At 44.9% G+C, this 18,174-nt stretch overlaps 1 protein-coding gene across 11 annotated transcripts in view; it reads left to right on the forward strand.

Moving 5' to 3' along the window:
- The window catches only part of DTNA (dystrobrevin alpha), a 373,548-nt gene that overhangs the window by 316,720 nt on the left and 38,654 nt on the right, over nt 1–18,174 (forward strand). For all 11 annotated transcript variants that reach the window (XM_045296183.1, XM_045296186.1, XM_004702946.2 and 8 more), the window contains 3 exons: nt 2,205–2,292; nt 10,628–10,725; nt 14,149–14,262. In XM_045296183.1, coding sequence (XP_045152118.1) covers nt 2,205–2,292; nt 10,628–10,725; nt 14,149–14,262 — 300 coding nt within the window. The remainder of the gene's footprint in view (nt 1–2,204; nt 2,293–10,627; nt 10,726–14,148; nt 14,263–18,174) is intronic.

The raw sequence follows: 18,174 nt of genomic DNA on the forward strand, positions 1-18,174 counted from the left end.
TATTCTTGCATTGAGGGAGTACTTGAGTGGAGGCCCAATGTCCTTCTGCTACCTTTATGCTAAACCTATAAATGTAGGCACATAGATCTATTTCTCCATCCTCATATATAAATATATTTGCATATGTACATGACTTTATCTAGATCTCCATAAATGCCCTTTGCCTCCCAGCTCTTTCCTCTATTTCCCTTGACTTTTCTCCTGTCCCACTATCATGCTCAGTCCCCACCAGGGTTTCAGCAATTCCTCTTTGTTACATTACCCTTGATGCACATTTAGGATTTCTTCCATAAGTCTGGGTTTTCTGTTTAATTTTTTCAAGATCTTCCCATGCTGTTCTGTGTGGTCCTTGGGAAGAAGTTTCAATAACTCCTGGAACATTATTAGAAATTAAATTCTCAGACCCCTCACCTCCCCAGTCCACTTGACCTTCCCTCTGCAAAACCACAGACAGCATTTCCACAAGGCTGCGAGGGACAATGTGTGCACTTAAAAGTTGGAGATGCCTAGTTCTAGATAACTGTTGGATGGTAGATGGTATTTTGAAGGACACAAAAATCATTAGTAAATCAAAATGGTTTACTTTGGTGTCAAAATAATATTCCATTGACTAATCTTTTCTAGCATGTTAGTGTGTTCCAAGCATCATGCTAGCTTTTTCTGTGCAGTTTCTCATGTGGGTGAAAGGAGAGTGAAGGTGGAGGAGTGACTGCCCAAAGGAAAACCTCAGGAATATTCCTCAGATTTATCATAGAAGGAAATAGCTCGATCTCGTGTGGAAAGACACATGCTAAGAAAAGATATGCTGTAAGCATAGGAAGGGTGAATACTAGAGCAAAGATCATGGAGACAGTAGTGTTCTGTCAGATGCCAGAAAAATGTTTCCGTCATGGAAATCAACCACCCAGGGAAGAGTGACTGAATCCAAGGTAGCTCATGGACTGGAACAATCTAGTGACGTTCACTCATCTTCCTGCTTTCAAATTGAGAACAAAAGATGATGTAGGTTGCATGTTTTAAATTACATGTAAATGTACCTATCAATAATGTAAATGTATGTGGCTTTCTATGGATTCAAACCTTAGCAACGGCGAATTCTAACCATCTTATTATTGGCATAAGATTGTGTCATTTTAATGTGCAATCCTGAGCATCTTTCTTTTCCAGGAACATGTTGAAGTGTACAGGCTAGTGCAGGGGCTATAAGTATGTTCGGGAATGAGAGGAGCTGCTTTCGAACCTTGATTCTGACCTGATATGTAGATAATAAGTGGTAAGCCAAATTCTGACCACTTATTTGGGTAACGGTATTGGTGTGACTGGAGCAACTCACAGGAAATGACAAGGGAACTTGGTGAACAGAAGGCCATTAGAGAAGGACATTCTCTGATGCATGAGAGGGGTAACAACTCTCCTATTGGCATTCAATTTTAGACTCAAGACATCCTTGTGCTAGAATAAATAGTTCTTATAAATCTAGAGGAGACACTAAACAGTTCATCCCCACCAATGTCATGGGGAGCCACTAGTATAATTCCACTCCTGTGCGTAGCCATCTTGTCTCATGAACCTCTTCACAGGGTTGCTTTATGACATGACAGCTAACTTCCCCCAGGACAAGTGACCCCAGAGCATCAAGATAGATTGAGGGCTCAAGATGGTAACCAGGGTCCTTCTGTAACCTAATTTAGGAAATCCTCCCATTTTCAACTGACAGACATCCAGATCCAGCCCACACTCAAAGGGAAGCTATTGCATAAACCTGTGAATACCAGGAGGCAGAGCTCGCTAAAGGCGGTTTTGTGTTGTTGCTTTTTTAAAAGACTGTTTCCTTCTTGATCCTCCATGTGTTCCAACATGATTCTTTAGGACATGTATTGCACGTGTAATAAGAAAATAAAACTGCTAGAGGCAATGCAGTTAAATGCATGAGATCATTCTTTGTTCAGAAATAAATGGTGATCAGGAATGTCCCTCTTGTTGGGCATTTTCTTAGTAGCACATTTGAATGATGGAAGACAAGATCTATTTGTGGCCACCTGACCACATGTTAGATCATGTCATGAACCCATATCGGAATCTATTCTGCATAGCTTTCAAGTGTTTGCATCAATAAATGGAAGTGGCGAAACCTCTGCTGAGAGATAAATGCTCCCATCGTTCTCAGTTGTCTAACAGCCTCCTTCTGGCTTTGTTCTCCATAGTATGCTTGATGGCTCGAACAGACTTGATGAAGAACACAGGCTGATCGCCAGGTATGCTGCAAGGCTGGCAGCAGAGTCTTCCTCGTCTGTAAGTAGTTTGAATGAGAGCATCCATCTATTGGCATCTCATATGTCAAGTTCATTGTGATGATTGTAGATGACGATAGTTACCTGCACAATCTGTGCTAGTTTATTGTTGTTGTGTCCATTTATTTATTTGTGGTATGTTAGTGATGTGTTCCCAGTCTGAAAATAGCAGACTTGAAGAACTCCACCATCCAGAGTCACGTGACACTGTGATCCAGTGGGAGGTGCACATGCCCCTTTACCAGGCCCATCCCCATGTGAGAACCTGAGAAAGAGGCTGGTAACTAGGTAGGGTTCCTTTAATACGCCTGAACAACAATAAAAACCCCAACACTGCCCACCACTATAAAGTCAATCCCAACTGATGGTGATCCTAAATAGAATTTCGGGTGCTATAAATCTTACCAAGACCAGACAGCCTCATCTTTCTCCCAAGAAGTGGCTGGTAGGTTTGAACTACTGACTCTGCAGTTAGCAACTCAATGCCTAACCCTACAGCACTTTCTTGAGTGGAGCCTGACGTCACCTGCCGATTCAGAGGGCGCATCCAGCCTGGGAGAGCAACGTTCTCGCTGTTCACTGCAGGGCCTCCGAGGGGGCAACGCCGGTTCTCCTGGCCGTGCTGAAGCCGCATCCCCAACTGTTTTCAAGAAGCACATTTTCCAGTAATTGACCAGAATCTTCACCTTCTCCATCGTCAGCGGCTCTGTCAGAATGATGTCAGCCCCATGCCCTGAAATACAATCTTCAAAGTTTTCAGGAATTATAAGAACAAACAGCAGGTGCACATTTTCCGTCTTGGCAGCCCTGATCATGGCCACCACCTCCAGCTCCTCGGCCATCGACAGAGATGTCGTCCTCAAGAAAGTCATAAGAAGTACAAGGACTCCTTAAAGGGTCTGAAGCAGGTATATTTCAGGAATACACTAGGTTTAAGGCAGAAGGGTTTTAAGTAACACTTATGTTACTAATGACAACAAAGATGAAAACTCTCTTAATTTGTTGCTTTATTTATTTATTTTTAACATTTTATTAGGGGCTCATACAACTGTTATCCCATTCCATACACACATCAATTGTGCAAAGCGCATTTGTACATCGTTTCTCAAAACATTTTCTCTCCACTTAAACCCCCAACTTTAGGTCCTCATTTTTCCCCTCCCTCCCCGCTCCCCCCTCCCTCATCAGCCCTTGATAGTTTATAAATGGGTATTTTGTCATATCTTGCCCTGTCCGACGTCTCCCTTCACCCACTTTTCGGTTGTCTATCCCCCAGGGAGGAGGTCACACACAGTTCCTTGTAATCGGTTCCCTCTTTCCTACCCATTCTCCCTTTACCCTCCCTGTTTTGCCACTCGCACCACTGGTCCTATAGGGCTCAAATTTGTTGCTTTCATTAAAACAAAAACAATCAACTTCACATCCTGATTCAGAATTCACCTGTACTAAATTGGGGAGTGGGGGGAGAAGTGATATGTGCTTAATAATGGGCAATGGGCATCAGGAGAGCAAGTGAAAAACTGGTCTTCCCCTTTCACCTGAGTTAATCAGCCCTTCCTGCACAGCACTTAAGCAATGATCTCAGATGGGAATCTTGTCGCAGCTAAGACTAGGGACTGGGACATTGCTAGATACTCCCATGATTCTTAGCTACCACCCTTATGTCCTTCTTTCTCCAGTCCCTGGAGAAAGACATCATGTTTGGCAAAGTGACAGAGCAGCATAGCAGAGGAGGCCCTTCCACAGGGTGGATTGACACTGCAGCTCCATCGATGGGCTCAAATATAACAACAATTGTGAAGGTGGCACGGGACCAGGCAGTGTTTCATTGTGTCGCACATAGGGTCACTGTGAGTCAGAACCAGCATGAGAGGACCTGGCAGCAGCAGCCCCACCACCCCCAACCACCACCACCATGATCAGAAGAGGAAGGAAGCAGAGGAGCCTCAAAGTGCATTTTCTGGCCCCTAATTCTGACCCAGGGAAACAGATATAATTGAAATGTGTGAAGCTTTGAATGTCCTAAAGATCAACAGCCTGACAGAAAATTAAGTTCAAGCCAGCTGGCAGTCTGGGTGGGAGAAGAGATCCCCTTAGGGGTCATCTGAAGAGAGAGTCAAGACAACATTATTGAGAAAACCTCCTTTCTCCATTGTCCGGTCCTGATCTACGCATGTACCTCTGCACCCAACAGTTGCGTGGTGTAGTGAGACATGCCATTGTTGTTGGGGGCAGTCAAGTCGTGCTGACTCACAGAGACTCTTGTACAACAAAACAAAGCATTGCCTTACAACCCGTCCTTGTGCGCATTGCTGGGTTTGAGCCCGCTGTCGCAGCCACTCTGTCAGTGCGTCCGTCGTATTGAGGGTCTTGAGTAGCAGTGCAACTTTGTGAATTTGGGCTCCAGCTCTCTGTACTCGAACGCATTGTTTCCTTGGGGGGACTGCGAGGATTCAGGGTCTGGGGGCTGCTGAAACAGACATGTACACTTTGGACCTTTATTGTATCCACAAGTTTTTAATTGCAGGGGGACGCTGAGTCATTCTTTTTCTGAAAGGGGGGCAGGGTGTCAGATGAGTTTGGGAACCTCTGGGCCAATGGAAAGCACTACCTTCTGAGTTCAGTGCCCTCGTCTTGACGTGGGAATCGCCACCATTCTCATACTCACCATTCTACTTGTTATGAAAGTCAGACAGTCCTTTTTAGGGCCGTGCTGCATCCACCAGAGATCACAAAATTGCAGCCTACAAACCAAATCCGTCCCCCTGAAAATCGTCTGTGGTCTCCACCAGTATATTTTTTTCATTAACTCTCAGCATTTTCAAATCAGTTGATTTCTTCAGAACTCTGGATTTCCCACTTCCTTGAAATCCGAACAAGACCAGGACCTCATTTCACCTGGCCACAAGCAGCAGCGCGCCCACACGGACACCTCTCAGTCCCTTAGATTCCCTCACTGGCCCCTTTGGGCATCGGAGTCTGTGAGCCCGGGTGCGTATTCTCAATCTCCGGGCTCATGGTATTATTTATATGTACATTCACCTCTCCAATCTCTGCTTCCATCTCATTCTCAAGGTCATAACTTACTGTTGTTTCTTGCTTAATTACATCAACCTCTGTGACCCCACCACAGGAAAAATGCTACCCCCACATTAATGTGAATACTTCTGTAAATCTCTTTATAATAACACATTAAGAATTGTGTTCTGAACTCGATACATCATAATTAATACAATATCACCTAATTAGAGAAGAAATGGAGAGATCATCGCCTTGGAGCCATCCCTTTGTCGTTTTGATGCAAATCTCTCGATATGGCTGCTCAATGTTCTCCTGCTCATGATTTTATTTCCTATAACATCCCATCTCCTCACAGGAATTGTCCATCCTCGCCAAACCAAACTCACTGCCAGCGGTCCAGTGCCGACTCCTAGAGACCCACTGTGTGTCTCTGAGACTGCCACTGTCTACAGGAGAAAGCCCAGGCTTTCTCTTTAACCACTGCACCTGCGGGACTCAGCCCCATGTCCGACTCACTACGTCTCTCCTCCCCATCAACCCTCACCAGGAGCTCCCGAGGCAAGAAGCCCTGGTGGCAGAGGAGAGAGGGTTCTGTGTTGGGCTTTCAGCAGTTCCTCAGCGGGACTTTCTACTCCGGTAAAGAGCGACGGTCGTGGAAAGTCACAGAGGGCCGTTTTACCCTGTCCTGGAGGGTCTTTATGAGTTTGAAGTTTTTCTTATCCCTCATGGGTTACCTGAATGATTTAACCATTTCCTATGGGTGCCTGTCGAACCATGTACAGTAGAACCCATGAGAGTCCGAGAAGGAAAACGCAACGATTTGCAAAGCAAAGTGGAAAGACTGCACCCTATGAAAGGTGGAAGCTTGCAAGACCCCAAAAAAGCAGGTAGTCCTGTCGAGTTCCGGCTCTTCCACATTTCACAGCCTGACCCATGACCGGTGATTGTGCCAATTCTACTGGTCTAAAAAGCATTGGTAGCAAGAAACATGTCTTTGGATACGATACCTGCTGCAGTACCTGTTATGTAACAGGGGCTGAATCTTAAACGTACTGGAGGGAAGACTGAAGGACTCCATCAATTTAAAGGAGCCTATGGGCCCGGATGAGAACAGAACAATGACCTCATGTTAAAGACGTGGGGCTGAAACACTGCATATGAGACTAACAGAAGAAGCAATCGATTCGGTGGAAATTCTAATAGATCAAATGGGTCAACAGGGTTTAGTCAGGAAGGCAGATCAAGGCTTTGAAAGAATATCACAAATCTCCAAAGCTCATCATTTTAAGGTGTCCTAAGTCATATTTGGATATAATTTGGGATTTTCTAAAGGTCAAAAATGGAGACATGACTACATAAAACGGAGTGCCTTAGTCCCTGTGGCCCCGCCCACAAACGGCCGGCATTCCAGGCTGGGGAGGACATGGGGATTCCATCCACATGTCGAGTGGTGAACTTGTCTTCGTCCATAACCCTGGGAAAATCCAACTTGCTCACGCTCAGTGGCTTTGCCATCATCTAGGTCATCGATTACAGCAGTGGTTCTCAACCTGTGGGTCATGACCCCTTTGGAGATCGAACGACCCTTTCATAGGGGTCACCCAATTCAAACAGTAGCAAAATTGCAGTTATGAAGTAGCAATGAGAATAATTTTATGGTTGGGGGTCACCACAACATGAGGAACGGTATTAAAGGGCCGCGGCTTTAGGAAGGTTGAGAACCACTGAATTAAAGTCATCTCCACAATTGCACAATTACGCCTGTAAAGGATATTATCTGACACGCCGAAAGGACTGGCAAGTGATGTTTCTCCTTTGTCTTCAGATTCCGTTTCTACCTTTCCCCGCACTTAATGTGCGTTGGCATCTTTTCTCTTCTCCACATTCAAAGCTCCCACTAGCCCTACTCCCTCTTGATCTTGCTCCCATGAAGACCTTTTATGGGAAACTAACCCACCAGTTTAAACCTATTGGGTTTATTGACATCTTTAACATCCTTAGGCCTAATTTTTAAAACCAATCTAGTGTCTGTATATTTTTACTCGACCACAAAATACACAGTTTCTTAATATTTTATGAGTTGGTGTTGATTTTCTCACGGGGTTGTCCACTGTCGATTGATGAAAACACAAAACAGACTCAATAGATTCTTAAGCCCTTGGGTCCACAAACTCCTTGAGGTCAAAGGGAGCCCATTTTTGTACGATCTGTGGCCTGAGATTGTTTGTTGTTGTTTTTTTCATTATTATTTTTTTTATCTAGTGCTTGAACAAAAATCAAAAGAGAAATAATATTTGAAGGCACATAAACACCATATAAAATTTCAACTTTCATGCCAGAGGTAAACTTTGATTAAAACACATACCTTGTCTTTTATTTCCATATTGTCCACCTTTCTTAACATCCCAGGTGCACACGTGTTACCAAATGGCCTACGAGCTTGAAAACCTGTCTGGCCCTGAGGCTGCTCCCTTTTGTTCTTCATTTCACTTTTCAGCTGTCATTCTGACGTAAAACACGGCTTGCGAGATATTGCTACAGCATTGCAGAGCCAGTCCAGTACCCGATTTATCTGCATTCTTTCTGATCAATTGAAATCAAGAACAAAGCAAGGATTCCAAGCCACAACTGGATTGAATACGTTTCTACTGCTTCTCAGTCCATCGGTGTATGCGTGATAACATGTGTCCTGGTAGCGCAGCCAACTAAACACTCCTCTGCTAACCTACATGCTAGTAGTACAAACTCACCAACAACTTCATGGAGAAAAGGCCTGAAAATGTGCTCCCTGCAAGGTGACAGCCAAGAACACTGGAAGGAGCAGTCCCGTCCCATGGGTTGCAATGAGTCCAAATGGACTTGATAACATGTAATCAGAAGCGAGTCCTGGATCACAGGTCAAAGCTGATATCGCTACATGCCAGGCAAAGACAGCTCACCTCCCGCCATCAAGTGGATCCCGACTCTTGGGGATTCTATAGCGCACAGTAGAACTGCCCCTGTGAGTTTGGAGCCTGTACGTCTTCACAGGAGCAGAGAGTCTGATCTTTCTCTCAAGGGGTCACTGTACGTTTCAAACTGCTCATGTTGCAGTTAATAGTCCCGCTTGGAACACACTCTACCTCAAGGGCTTCTGAGTCTCTTAAGATCTAATACATAGGAGCTCAAAGTTCTTCAATAACATCATAAAGCATTTCTTGATTAAACGAACTGCTGATTAAAAGTCACAGAAAAGCTTCCAAAAGTTCATGGGAAAATTGAATTACAAGGTAGTAGAATTTTTAACACTAGCACCACTACCACTCATTAAAACCAGGCCATTACGAAGCCTGACTTTTCCTACAATCAGGCTCCAGAACATGAGAGAGCAGACGGTATTTCTCCATGTGCTTATGCCTTGGGCTGTGTCAGCAGTTCGAAACCAGCAGCCACTCTGAGGAAGAAAAATGAGGCTTTCTACACCCCCATGAAGAGTTAGTCTTGCAAACCCACAGGGGCAGTTCTCCTCCATCCTATAGTTGGAGTTGACTCAGCGGCAGAGTTCGTTTTGTTTCAGACATAGGCAAGAATGGTCATATTTAATAGCTTAGCTTTCTTTGATAGAATGTAACTTTTTGCATGTGTTTTAAAAACAAAATTCACTTGAAGGATGGTTCATTGACTAAACAAAGAAGGACTAAACAAAGAGAAGTATTCCAAATCTGGCCAAATTTTTGTAAAACAAGGACCAGTACACATAATATATATAGAGTGAGATAATATAGACATATGTAGTTATGCTATAATTTATTATCATAGTTAATATATGACTGAAGACTGGAGAAAGATATGATTGCATATGTAAAGGGAAACAAAGATAGCATTGCCACAAGGGTTCTAGTTCCTACATAGGTTTATGGTAAACAAAAGATATGTAAACACGTCTCTGCAATCCGTGACTGACGGCAGACAAGTTCTCTCAGTAATGCTCTTGTCCGATCTTGTTGGAATGCCAGGAGAAAAAAGAAAAAGTCTAATCCAAACAGTGGCTTCCGCTGGGCCACGTAAGTTCAGGCAGAGAGGCCAACTCACAAGGTTCTTACCAACAGAGTATCGTCATCCATTTTGTGGAAAGACGCAAGATGATCACAGGGGCTCATTAGGAAGAAACCTGAAAACCTCGCTGACGAGGCAACAGCCAGGAAAACTGTGCTAAGGACTGTTTTGTTTTGTTCTCAGTTCTCACTACGCTGCTCCCTCGTAGGTTTGTCCTAAGAATTTCCTTGAGAAGCCTGACCCACATACTCCACAGACTGGTCTTGCCTCTTCAGGTTTCCTTTTATTCCCCAAAGCAAGGAACATTGAAAAGGAACATGATTGGAGTCCGCCGAAGCTGCCGAAGCTGCCACTCGGTGCGATGTGAGAGAAAGAGCCGAGAATACTTCAGAGAAGAGTAGATGGACTAAACAGCCCCTTCTGCAGCTCGTCGACCTAGACGGAGAAGATGACAGGAAACAACAATTTCACGTTTTGATATTTTTTAAAGTTTTCTGTCAGTTTGCAGCAATTCTCTGCCGCTTACCCTTAAGTGCACCCCAGTTGTTGCAGTTGGCTACATGACTCAGAAGAATGAGGTAGTGTGGTGTGGAGGTAGAAGAAGAAAATGTGTATGTGTGTATGGAGAAAGAGGAGGCTCTCTGGTCCCACAAAGATTTGCAGCCTCCTAAACCAGACAGGGAGGCTATTAAATTGACCTAAACATGATGGCAGGATTTTTTTAAATGTTTGTATTCATGACACTATGTATCTATCCATATCAATGTGAAATGAATAAAGAAATAGTAATAAAGATATGCACAAAAATAAATTAACCAATAAAAAAGAAAAAAATCTTATTTAACCTCACCTAATGACCTAGGATATTTTAAATTATACAGTACATTGACTAAGTAGTAATCCTGTGGTAAGGCATATGTCCACAGGGGGGAAAAATGTTTTTCAAACCTGGCTATAGGGAAGAGATTAATTCCATCAGGCTGGTAGGGCAAGAACTAAATAGCTTCCCCAGGACTTCATATCAGATCTTGAGAAAACCATGTTCCCTGTGCTCCACGTATGTGCCTGGCGGGGAATTCTGTCTGTTTTCCATTGTAAATCTGTGCATCATATCTGTAGAAATGGTCAACCTTTGGAGGGAAGGGGAAACATGGTTGTATGTTGTGTGGAAGGGAGTTTTCTTGCTCTGGTCTGCATCGCAAGCACGTGGTACTTGTCTTCTGAAGTACAGGTAGACTCACCTTCCCCAATATTAATAATGTAAACTACGTATTTTACAGCAGCCGAGTCAGCAGAGAAACGCTCCTGACATCTCCTTCACCATTGATGCAAATAAGCAACAAAGGCAGCTGATTGCAGAACTAGAAAACAAGAACAGGTAAGACCTGGCAGCCTTTAATGTCAGAGGGGACAATCCTTGCCCCCAGGTGATACAACTGGTAAGCATGTTTGTGTATTAACCAAAAGGTTGAATGTTCAAATCCAGCCAGAGGTGCCTCTGAAGAAAGATTTGGGGATCTACTTTTGCAAAAAGTAGATTGAAAACCCCACAGAGCAGGATGATGCGCTGACACAGTGGGATCTGCAGGAGTCAGAATTGACTTGATAGCAACTGTTATCTGAAATTATTAATGACCTGTAGACAGGCTTTTTAAACCCAGAAAATAATCATGTTCACATCATTCAGATGTTGCCAACTGCCCTCTCTTCCTTATACTCTGTCCCTCTTTCTTTCTTTCTATCCATCTGTCCTGGCATGAAATGTAAAGTGAGAGGTTAGAGGTAGAGAAGAAGGAATAGACAGTCAAGGCCAAAGCCATTTTACAGTAACAGGAAAAGCAAATACATTTGGCCTGAGTTTCCACAGGTTTCAGCATCTCTCCTGTGTCATTTCTCAGGAGAAGACTAAAAGTGAAAGCGTACAAGTATCTCATCTTGGTCACAATATTTCTCTACTCTGTCTCTCCAGAGAGCCTTGTTGTCCTCCCCAATCCTCTGCTTCCACTCAGTTATGGGGTCGGGCCCCTGGGGGAAATCTAGACTCTGTTTTAAAGGAAATATCTCGGGAATTGTTGCTTCCACGTAGGTCTATTTACACTACAGGACAGAGAGGAAAGGCCGTGGGTGACTCGGCAGCCTTAGCTGTGCTGTGGTAGCATTCATTCTGCTTTCTGGCACCGTGTGCATTTGCACATTCTCAATGCTCACTTTTAGGACCAGAGCAAGCATAAAAAGAAAATGAGATGGGAAGCAATGACAGAAAGAGAGCTCCCGCCTCTCTCTGAGTTCCTTTGTGGCTCTGAGGGTTCCCAGCCCGTCCTCCCGCCTCTCTCTGAGTTCCTTTGTGGCTCTGAGGGTTCCCAGCCCGTCCTGGTGAGCAGTTAGTCCATGATGAACTCACCTCTCAGAGATGGCAGCCAAGACCCCACGGGCACATCTGAGAAGCTTCTGAAGGTCTCGGTCCTCCACCCTGAAAACTCACTTTATGGGATCCTTAGACTCCAGGGTGAAGTTAACCCAGCAATCAGATCCCAGAGCGCAAGCAGAGAGCAGGACTCCTCACATGCACTGAGCCCTGACTCAGTCTACCTAAGAAACTCACAGACCTGTCAACCATGACCTTCAGAAGAGAATGCTTCTAAGAGTTGGAGGAGCACATCAGAGTTCTTATTGGAAGTCAAACGAGTCTTCAAATGAATTGTATTAGTCACGGCCTGCCAAGGTTACACCTGTTGGCGCAAAGAACACAAATGTTGAGGTTGTCCAAGGGCACACTGTCTCAGTACCTACATGGGGCTCCAAAGTGAAATTACAATTTTTAAGGGATATTCTTCAGATAGAGTGATCCCATTCATTTGTGACAATACATTGATAGCTCTTGAAAAGTCTTTAAATTGTTGGGAGGGTCAGGATTGGCTCTTCTGTCTCAAAATTTTCCAATTCCCAAGGCAGCCTGATACATGTGGGCTGTCGAGCTGGTCAACCTGCATGCAGATCGTCTCTACCCACACTGTTGTCGATCCTCGGCAAGTTGTTTAACTGGTCTGTGCCATGCTCTCCTCGCCCAGGAGATAGGGGGAATAGCAGTGTCTTACTTGTAGAATTGTGGCACGGATTCCACAAAATAAGTGTGCAGCAGTGTCTTGAAGTCCAAGAATTAGAAGCATAGGGGCTCGCCCTTTCTTTAATCAAAGCAGGTTCCTCTTGAATGTGGGACCTACTGGGAATCCTTGGAAGAGTTCGCTTAAGGAAAGGTTTCCACCCTGGAACACCAAGGGGTTGGAGGAGAGGGAAGGGGAGGAGGGGTTGAAACCCACTGAATTATAATTCAACTACCTCATCATACCCTTGACAAGTGGAGAGGCTTCCTGGTAATTAGCCTCCTGGGTCCAATGGGTGTTTTTGAAGCTGCCCGTTGTAAATCAGCCTTTGAAATGGACAGCCATTACCCCCTGCTCACCCAGTCCATTTTTCACTCATGAGGCTTTGTTCTGTCCTATGGCTCTTATGGGATGAGAGACTGACAGCAATCCCCCCCCTACCCCCCCACACACACACACAAGAATAAGTGATTTGTAACCTTGTGGTTAATGGCTCCTGACTCACTTTGAGACAATTTGCCCTGCCCTGGTCACATCTCCTTTGTGGCCAGTCTGATGTCTACCTAAATGTAGCACAGCCCGACCTCAGCATCAATAATAGACTGACATGCCTCCCCCGCTGGCAGAGGTCACACCAACAGCATTCACATCACAGACTCCACTATAGTGGCTCCTGTTAAAAGCATCTTCCCTCCAAGCTCCATAGTCAAACCGGAAAACGTGAAGCTAAAAGAGAAAGAAAGGGGTTTGCGAACGAACAGGTTCTCAGATACGTAAAAGCTAAAAGAATTTCATTCTTGGTGAGAGAATGGGGTTTTTCCACTTTGTGAAGTGATCCTCGTGTATCTTTATTTTCCCTCTGAGCACCTCATCACTTGGTAGCGAAGGTCCTTTGTTGTGTCCAAGTCTGATTGTAAATAATAAAGACATCCACGTATGTCTGCTAAGCAGTGCATCTCCTAAAGTTGCGCACCTCCCCCTAGCATTGCACTCCTGATGGCCCCGACAGCAGCCCCTGCCTCTGAGTCCGCTCGAATCATAGCAGCACTGCCGAGCAGGGCAGACTGCCCACAGCTTCCAAGACTATCAGTCTTTGTGGAAGCAGACTGTCACGTCTTCTGCCCGAGGAGGAGCTGGTAGGTTCGAACTGCCAACCTTGCAGTGACTAGCCAATGAGTCGGCATCGACGAAGACAGTGGTGTGATTTTTGGTTTTAGGGGTTCCCTGTGAGTCGGCATCGACTGGAAGGCGGTGAGTTTTTGCAACTAGGGCACTACAGGGCTCTTACTGCTTAATATAGAGATTACCCCCCAACAAGGCAGTTTTCCTCAAGTTCCCACTCCATGTGCTGCACAAAAACCTACATCCTATGGAGTTTTTATGGAAGGACATCGATGAACCTTTCTTTTGAGGCATCTCGGACTAGGCTCCAGTCTTCAACCTCTCATTTGTTCCCTGAGGTGCTAGAAGTAATTCTTGGCCCAGTGGCTCTAACTCCACAGTACAGACTGCCCATGGTGTGGAAGTAACAGAGGAGCCAACCACAGCAGCAGACAGTCAAAGGCAACCCCAGTCAGTGGGTTGGCCAGGGAGGGTCGTTTCTGACCATCATCGTAAGATGAGCCTGCCTCTCTTTATCCAGCAGGCAGTATCTCTAATGGTAACTGACCCTGGTTCTTCTCGCCCTCCTCTCTCCTAAGAGAAATCTTACAGGAGATCCAAAGGCTACGGTTAGAACATGAGCAAGCTTCGCAGCCCACCCCAGAGAAGGCGCAACAAAACCCCACTCTGCTGGCAGAACTCCGGCTCCTCAGGTAAGAGAAGTGGCCCGCAGCACCCAGGGAATGTGTCAGATCCTTCAGAAAGTCGTACCGTGTCTTGCCAGCAAATGACCCTTCGCCACCGTGCACTGCTGATATGTGTTGCTTCTATATGGAATAGCACACACCTAGCGACTGAGACTAGGGCAAAGGGTGTTTGTATTTCACTCTTTCATTTCCTTTAGTGAAAAGGAATCCCTGATTTCTAGACAATGAATAAAATCTCTCTCTGTAAAAACAGAACATGAAAAAATATATAAATAAATAAATAGAACAGAACATTAAACACAGTTCTTTTTAGTTATTTACCCTGACACCGGTGCTGTAGGATACAAATAGTCTGCAACACAGGCACCTAAAAAGCTAACTCACATTCGACCCTCAACTTTATTGGAGTGACTCCACACCCAGTATTTTAAAACCACCACCAGCTTTTTAATTTTAAAATGAATCTGCAAACCCAGAAAGAGGAATCTGATTTTATTTTTTCATTTATAAATCATTTCATTGGGGGCTCCTCCAGTTCTTATAACAATCCATACATCAATCGTATCAAGCACACTTAGGAATCTGATTTTAATTGCTTAATCTTTGTCCCTAATTTTATATACAGATCATAGAAAACAGGCCTCGGACCTTGTTTTCTGCAAAGGAATTTAAAAGGCCGATTGGAGCCCTGGAAGTGTCATGAGTGACATGGTGGGTTTCGAACTACAAGGCAGGCCTTCACACCTTCCAGCTCCTCTGTGGGAGGAAGCTGGGGCTCTCTGCTCCTGTAAAGAGTTTCAGTCTCAGTATCCCACTGAGGCAGTTCTGCTCTGCCCTATACAGTCACTATGAGTTTGAATGGACACGGCGACAGTGAGTTTCAGAATATTGTCTCCAGGAGTCCTTGTGGTGCTGTCAGTAAGCTTCAGACTGCTAGTCACAAAGGAGGTATTACAGACCCCTCAGCTGCTCCATGGGATGAAAACGAAGCCGTCTGCTCCCGTCGTGGGTTACATGTTGGTCGGTTAGCAATCCAGATCCACCAGCTGTTCACCACAGAAAGACGAAGCTTGCTGTTCCCATCAAAATGGACAGGCTTGGGAACCCACAGGCAGTTCTACTCTGACCTGTAGGTTCCTCGTGAGTTGGAACCGACCCCAGGACGGTGAGTTTGGCTTTAATTATGAGTGTTGACTAAGGAGCTCTCGTGGTGCAGCCGTTCAGCACCTCTCTGCTGACTGGAACATTGGTAGTTCGAGCCCACCAGCCTCTCCAAGGAGAAAGGGCCTGACAGTCTACTCTTGTCCAGATTCCAGCTGAGAACAAAGATGCTCGGAGCAGTTCTACTCTGTCCTATAAGGTCACTCAGAGTCAGAATCAACTTGATGGCACACAAGTATGTCATGAAATATTTGAGTTGGAAGAGACCTTAGAACAGAGGTTCTCAACCTGTGGGTCGTGACCCCTTTGGGGGACGAATGACCCTCTCACAGGGGTCGCCTAAGCATATTTCTGATGGTCTTAGGAACTGAGACACCGTTCCTCTATCTGTCTCCAGGTGGATCCGCCCACATGCAGATACACCCACATAAGAGTACCGACGTGAAGAGTGTTTCCCATGCTACACCATGTTTCAAGACAAAATTTCATTTATTTGTCATTAGAAATAAGTATTTAACAATATATAAATACATACTGTTTTGTGATTAATCACTATGCTTTAATTATGTTCAATTTGTAACAGTAAAAATACATCCCACTTATCAGATATTTACATTACGACACATAACAGTAGCAAAATTATAGTTATGATGTAACAACAAAAATAATTTTATGGTTGAGGGTCAGCACCACATGAACTGTATTAAAGGGTCGCAGCATGAGGAAGGTTGAGAACCCCGGCCTTAGAAGGTCCTCTGGTCCAACCCGGATTTCAACGCCCTCCTCAGAGTAAAAGGCTCTAATTCTCCCCACTGCGCAAATGCTGCGAATTGAAAGTGTTGATGGCGTCCACGTCAGACGGACTTAGCCCCAGGCCTCGAATTGGACAGATACGTAGCATATTTGTCTAGTCAAGAACCCCCAAACGAGCCCATAGACAGTCCCTCTTAAAAAGGTCACCGTCACCTTTCACAGGGCACTTGTTAGGAGCAAGAATTGCACCCTTTGCCTACTGTGGTTTGGTTGTCCTGTCCCTGCCAGATCCACAGAACTCTGCAGCAGGCTTCCCATGGAATCAGGGCCCCCTTCCCGGAAAATCCAGTCAGAATTGTCTTCTCCTTCCATAGAGTGTAAATTAAGCGTACTCTGATGACCACGTTTTGGCTAGCCAGTTAGTCTCTATGGGTTGGGCTTACATGCAGATTAATCACAGACTTTTCAGGGCATTCAACATGAGCCCTGTTCTTCTGACATGTTAGCATCTAAACACTTCAGCACGTAAGATCCAGCCTTTCAGTCTCTGCTTGCTCTCTGGCTGGGATCCATTCTGCCTCTCCCCAAGCCCATGTACCTGGTGAGAGCAGCCAACCAAAAAGAGTTGATTTGTGGAAAGAAGTGCAGAAGCTGTGTGATGAGCAAACATTCTTTAGTGCCCTTGCATAACAAAACAACCCAGTGGAATTAGAAACAGGAAGTATTCTTTCTCAACCTCTGTGGTTTCTGGTCTTAGGACAGGGACCGAGAAAGGATGGAAACTTAAAGAAGAGAGAGGGTTTAAGGTGAATGCTTATCTGACCACTATATTTGCCGGATAGAATGGTGTAGGTCCTCCGGACTCACAGCAGAATTGTGTCTAATGCGCAGAAAAAAAGAACTGGATGAACCAACTCGAAAATGGGGCAGTCATTCTTCTCCACGTCAGAGTGCCTCATCGCTAACTGAACTGTCTTTTATCCTCTTGTGGAGGGATGATGGCTAGGATTTTTTTATAAGTATGTTACTAGCGTTTTTAAAAGCATTTGCTTTCAAAACTTGTAGTGCTCTTTGGAGAACAGGGACCTGGGAAGCCTCTTGGTGTCCCCGAATCCCTAGAGAGGGGTTTCCCAACTGGTCTCTTCCCTCTTACATGTGTTGGAATCAATTCCCTGGGAGTGGGTCATCTGTTTCCCGTATGTCTTCAAAGAAGCACATCAACAATGCTTGTAGAAGGAAAGCCAGGGAGACCCTGTCTTGGGTACTTTGAACATCAGGAGGGACCAATCCCTGGGGAAGAACATCATGTTTGATAAAAATAAGTCAATATTTTAAAAAGGAAGACCCTCAACAAGTGTGATTGACACAATGACAGTAACAATGGGCTCAAGCCCACTAATGCGTGTGAGGATGGCCCAGCCCTGGGCAGGATTTCGTTCTCTTCTGTGTATGGTCACTCGGAGTCAGAACCCAATCAAGCACCTAACAATAACAACAGCAATGTATGCTGCCACACATGCCGAAATGAACATCATTCTGCCCCATCCTCCCGTCTAACTTGTGCGCATATTCACCACCCAGAAGAGCAGGCTTTCTCTTCTCATCCATGGTCCCAGCCAAGCCAAAGACTCTTGCTCTGTAAAGAATCTTTGGCTTTTGACTTTCACTCTCAGCTTGTGGACAATGGCTGAGGCCTAAGACCTAAACCACCTGACTCCCCAGTTCCTTTTCCTCCATTTAAGAGATGTACATATGCCATTTTTCCTCTTGGACTTTAGCCACAAGGAAGCAGAAAGTCGAGTCTTCAGCTTAGATCTAGCATTTCAGTAGAATTATAGAAGAGGACTAGGTTCAATTTCCAGCCAATGCATAGCCACCACCCATCTTTCAATGGAGATTTATAGGTTCCTATGATGCTGAATAGGTTTCAGACGAAGCTTCCACATGAAGACAGCCTAGGAGTAAAGGCTTGGCACTCTGCTTCTGAAAACCAGCCAATGATGA

The sequence above is a fragment of the Echinops telfairi genome, unplaced genomic scaffold (genome assembly GCF_000313985.2).
Source record: "Echinops telfairi isolate 266 unplaced genomic scaffold, ASM31398v2 ScPeMD7_7400;HRSCAF=8409, whole genome shotgun sequence".
In the NCBI taxonomy this organism is placed as follows: domain Eukaryota; kingdom Metazoa; phylum Chordata; class Mammalia; order Afrosoricida; family Tenrecidae; genus Echinops; species Echinops telfairi.